The sequence below is a fragment of the Anopheles coustani genome, chromosome 3 (genome assembly GCF_943734705.1).
Source record: "Anopheles coustani chromosome 3, idAnoCousDA_361_x.2, whole genome shotgun sequence".
NCBI lineage: Eukaryota > Metazoa > Arthropoda > Insecta > Diptera > Culicidae > Anopheles > Anopheles coustani.
The window spans coordinates 61867586-61872884 of NC_071288.1; the positions used below are offsets into that span (position 1 = coordinate 61867586).

At 39.6% G+C, this 5299-nt stretch overlaps 1 protein-coding gene across 1 annotated transcript; it reads right to left on the reverse strand.

The window, feature by feature from the left end:
- Nucleotides 1-1601: 1601 nt before the first annotated feature.
- Nucleotides 1602-3854, reverse strand: LOC131261485 (proton myo-inositol cotransporter hmit-1.2-like). Its single transcript, XM_058263529.1, has 3 exons — nt 3788-3854; nt 2841-3037; nt 1602-2777 (listed from the first exon to the last, which is right to left on the reverse strand). Exons 1-3 carry the CDS (start codon nt 3852-3854, stop codon nt 1602-1604), a joined length of 1440 nt encoding a protein of 479 aa, XP_058119512.1.
- Between the last annotated feature and the right edge of the window lie 1445 nt (nt 3855-5299).

A 5299-nucleotide genomic window follows, 5' to 3' on the forward strand; every position in this document is an offset into this window, starting at 1 on the left:
AACTAGAACATTTTACCAGCTGTTGAATAAAAAAAAACACGGAACTACATAAACATTTCAAGAACGCACAAATATTTTGATTCTATAGTCGTTTTTACACAACGAATAACAATAGCAGTTTCTTATGTAGGTTAGCAAGGAAGAACAACAAGGAGAGAGTAATCCGTGCACTTCCAGCGAGTGAAGGTTATCAGTAAAACATTTGTTTGTAAAGACCGGCTTCCATCAAGGTTAGAAAATCGTTGGTTTAGTAAAACATGCCAATTGTACAAGACTAGCCAAAGCATTATCTTGCACAGTTATCAAACCTCGTATAATTGTGAACGAAGTTAACAGACAGCTGCTCCAGTTTCATTGCTTAAATTCCATTACTTTACAGACAAAAGATTTTTACAAGAAATGAATGGTTCTGTTGTAGTAATGAGGTATCACTATTTGAAGAACATAGTAATTTGTAGTCTATTTCTATCTTTAAACTTAATCCCACATGTTTTTCGATAAAATTGTGTAATGCACATAATTACAGCTTCAAAAAACCAGAAAACAAAGTTACTGCTTCATTTAAGAAAGGAGATTTCATAGAATAGACTTATTTAAATGTTTACAATAAATAATTACAAAAAAACATTTCAATTGAAATATTAATACACTAAATGATACAGATTTCAAATAAAAATGCAGTACCGAGCATTAAGAAATCACTTTAAGAAATATATTTCAGAATATTGTGCATAATTTTTGAGAAAAATCATTAATCACTAATACTTATCAGACAAATAAAATTATTATTTTTGTTTTTTTACTTACTGAGTATGCAATTTGAATATTTATTTAGAAGACTATTTATAAATAAGAATACACGTTTTTACTGAGCACTCAGTTTGAATTAATCAGTTGATGCATCTCTCAAACGTGTATTCTTATTCTCGAAAAATCAAACCGGATTCTTTATAAGTAGAAAAACACGCAGATAGTTACATGTGTTGTGTTATGACAACATTGTTGATGGTTTCCTAGGTCATGTTCTAATTTTATTTTCTCATCTTCAATCAATGATTAACAGCAAATACACTCAACCTCTTTAACGTTATCATGGTTAACGGGAACATACAATGAAACTATGAACTACAACAACTAATCAAATATCCTCCGAGGTCATACCGTGATCTGGGCTACACAAATAAGTAAATTCCTATCCATAGTACTAAGAGTTTTCGTATGTTATTTGCGCAACTTGAGAGTAAAACCAAATGATAATAATCTTCGACAAGGGCGGTTGGATGGTATTATTCATTCAACTCAGTATGTATGCACTTTGAGCAAACTAAAAGCATCGTTGCGTGTCGTCGACATCCGACGCAAGAATTTTTCAAGTGTACATTTATTCTGACTCACATCAAGGAATCTATCACAGTGTTCTTTGAAGCGTCTGATAAATTTTGTAGTCAAAGTTCTAAAGATGTTCGGAAAAAGTCTGAGTTACAAAACTGCACGGTGTGTTTTCAAAACAAGTAAATTCCGTTTATTGATACTTTTTTAAATAAATATAATTTGTTTGTTCCTCCGTAATTTTTCCGGTTTTCCGTCCACATCTCTTACCATCAGTCATAGAGTGCCTCTACTGAATTCTTGCTGCCACCAAACACGATCCCATCGCGCTTGTAGAACTCAATCCTCGCCTGCCGGATGGACATTTTGGACGTCTCGGGAAGCTTTTGGTAGAGAACGTAGGCGATAGGGAGCAGAGGCACTCCAGCTGCCAACAACGTTGCACCGTAGCGATCGTCTACCGTAAAGTTCCACTTGAAGGTGATGGCGAAGATGAGTATGTGAAGTAGGTGCTCCAATATCTGTACGGTAGCAATGGAGCAGGCCTTTTTCTTTGTATTAAACGCTTCCGAGCAGAGCACGTCCGGCACAAGGGTCAGTCCCAGCGAGGCTCCCACTTCACAGGCGAAAAATATCGCCATGCCGACGTCGTGAGGGATGGAATCGGCAGCGAGATAGGCGATACCTATGGCTATCAGTATGAATGCAGTGGACACGGTAGAGACTAGCTGCAGAGCTCGACGCCCGAGCACATCGATGGTGAACATCACCACCAGTCCTACGACAAGCCGAATGGACATCAGTATGGTAACAGATAGGCTAACCTCACTATCCTCGATTTCCACCATATGATCGACGACGTTCACTTTGACCATGTTTACCGCAAAGTTGAACGAGAGTACCGACGCCACCTTTGTCAATGCCAGCAGCACCAATGGTCGGAAGTTCCCATCGCTCCAGATCGAGCGGGACGTGGTCTCGTCCTCCGACAGCATGGTTTTAATTTCCGTCAGCTCGTTACGAATTTGCCATGTTTCGGTCGACTCGTTGCGGAGCTTCATCATGCTGCGGATCGCTTCACCATCGAGGTTACGCTGCACCAGGAATACCGGAGATTCATAGCAGAGCATTTGGTTTAAGAAGACGGCCAAGAGCATGTAGACCAGTCCAAGGATCCCAATGAAGCGATACTGATCGATCACGTCATACCGAACTGAAATCAAGACTCCTCCCAACAAAACTCCCGCCACAACGCAAAAACTCACTCCGGACATGATAATGCCACGTAACTCCTTAATCACTATTTCTCCGCCGTGGATGAGAACCAACAGGTATGCCATCCCGTGCGCCAATCCCATCAGGCTTCGAGCGAAAGCAATTGCAATAACGTTGTGCGGGACGGCAATCACCACCACGCTCCCGACGGTCACCAAAGACATAAGAACGTACTGCAGAAACAAAACACCGTATTAGAACTTCTCTAGCACGCAAAATTTGACCTTAAAACTTACATTGATTTGTTTTTTGGGGTACCGTTCGATCAGAAAACATGTCACTGCGAAACTGGCGATTGCAGTTACGTGAAAAATCAGAAGCGTCGTCATCACAGCCGAATCGGACTGGTCGAGGGCCCATTCTTGGTTGTTATATCCAGTATTGTACAATGTTCCAGCGAGGAACATGCTAGTGGTGAGCAGAGATAAAATGCCTGCAATGAATCATAATTTATAAGTTAAACGCATTAAACCATTACAGCAAGATGGTATACATTCAATAAAGAGTAACTTAAACATGTGCAAGTTTTCATTAGAACTGAAAGTTCATCTCAGTAGCATAAAGCATGTATCAATTTATGAAAAATTAAAATTAAAATTAAATGAAAATATTTCGTACATAGTTTTTCCATTTCGTACGTACAGCACTACTAATTTTATCCATTGCATCTTTTATCCAGGGATATCAGTAAACGTAATATGGAAAGGAAAAACAATAACTTACTGGTATATTTGATAGGATTAAATGATAAAAAGCTATTTGTAATAAATATAAACTAATGACTCGTTGTGTCCATTTTAATCAACTTATGACGCAACGAGAAATAACAAAAACAATTTTTCTTCATCCGGCCACTAAGTCGTAATGAATGGACCAGCTTGAAACGCGCTCAGACGAATGACAATCTTATCATTTCGCAAATATAATGTCGATAAGCTTCCCCGGGAAGCATTACTCATACGTACGCCTTTGTTTGCAACGATAACGTACGCCGTGCCCATCGTACCGATTACGATGTCACCGTAGTTCTTGCCTGTCAAGGTGCCTCTACACTAAACACACTTGCATCGTGCATCCCGTGCAACACCTTTACACAACACCCGAGGATCGTTATCTTGAGGCCGCCGGTGAGATCACACCTATCGAAACTGAAATAAAACTAATCCTCGCAATGTGCACGCACCTGCCGCTAACGCGTTACTCTGTGGCTTATTCTTTTGGTTCGTTTCCATCCATTCCGTGCAGCCCATCGTTGCGCGAGGTTCTCCTGAACGGAACGAAGGTCTAAAACTGCAAGTTTTCGGGTCGAAGGCTCAAAGGTTTTCGAGATGTGCACTGTTGATGACACGGAACACCAGATCGTTGCGTCTCGCGAAACACGTCTAGCTGGACTAACCTGACCTGCCATTGTTTTTTTCCTCCGTCACCGAGAGTGAGGCATCTGAGTGCTAAACAGTGGGTACGTGGCGTTAGCCCCTGCCGGGGAACATATGTGTGTGTTATCACGGTTCGAAGCGCTTCGTCAATTGCGTTCGTCGGAAATATATTTTTTCTCTGTCCTAGCAGATATGATAAGTCCCATTCTGAGGGAGTAGAAAAATGGGGTAGCAGTTTTGGACACCTCTCAAATGAAGCGCCACCAACGGATAGCTCGTCATGCTGTACGGAGACTTCCGGACACAAGATAGTTCAACTCGGCTCGCACACGACGCAGGCTCCATGCCAGAGCCAGAGTAGACTGCGGCGAGACCGAATCGAAATCACGTAACTGGTAAATGTGAGGGCAAATATTGACACGACTAATTATACGTCTCGTGATCTCACGCTCATAGAATTGCTGATAGGCTGGAGCTGCAGAGCAGTGACTCCGCTCCACAGGAGTACTTATGAAGAACTAGCTTTGAAAACATTTCAGGCTATTGGCAGTTCAATACGGTTGGTAGACAAGTTTAACCAGTTTCACAGCTAAAAAGATCTTAAACGGTGCTAAATTATGTGGCTTGAGGATATTGATCTCTCTAAATTTTAATATTTATTGTTATGAAATCCTAAAAATGGGCTATTTTACCATTTACAAATACAATTAGCAATTGTGATCTGCAAGTGTCATAAAAAATGTCTGATATTTCCGTAGAATAAAATAAAACAAACTTCAAAATATTTTTATAGCCATAGCACCATTTTGATTCTACCCATTTCTCCCATCTCTGGGACAAATTCTTTCTTACTGTTTCCCATAAATCTAATATCAGTAGTATAAAATACAATTTATTGGCTCATTATTCAACATTTTAAGATTCAATGAAGTGCTGCTCTAGACATCGCACTGAAACAAAATGATACTTCTACACTTTTTAATACACATTTACTATAGATGAAGAATTTTCCGGATTTGGACTTAACTATTGATTAATTTTTGGACTTAACTATTGACGGCAGAAACGGGAGAAAATAGCCAAGTTTATGTGATTTTCGTGAAGGAAAACTCACTGGTTACTGTAATTTAATGTTAAATGAAAAAAAAAACAAACTGTAGAGCGGTCCCGGTCTTCTTCGCAAAGTGGAACTTATGACTGTAACGTAGACTGAGACCAGTACACAAAACTTTATGTAAAATTTTCATGCCATCTATGATTAAAATACCTATTCCAAACTTATAACACGCAAAAAAAAAACTAGTTACGTACATACATCT

Coding starts and splice junctions, on each gene's coding strand:
- LOC131261485 (XM_058263529.1), bottom strand. CDS start 3,854: ATGGGCTGCACGGAATGGATGGAAACGAACCAAAAGAATAAGCCACAG. Junction 3,038..3,787: donor GAGTAACGCGTTAGCGGCAG/GTGCGTGCACAT, acceptor GATTCATTGCAG/GCATTTTATCTCTGCTCACC. Junction 2,778..2,840: donor ACCCCAAAAAACAAATCAAT/GTAAGTTTTAAG, acceptor TTGTTTCTGCAG/TACGTTCTTATGTCTTTGGT.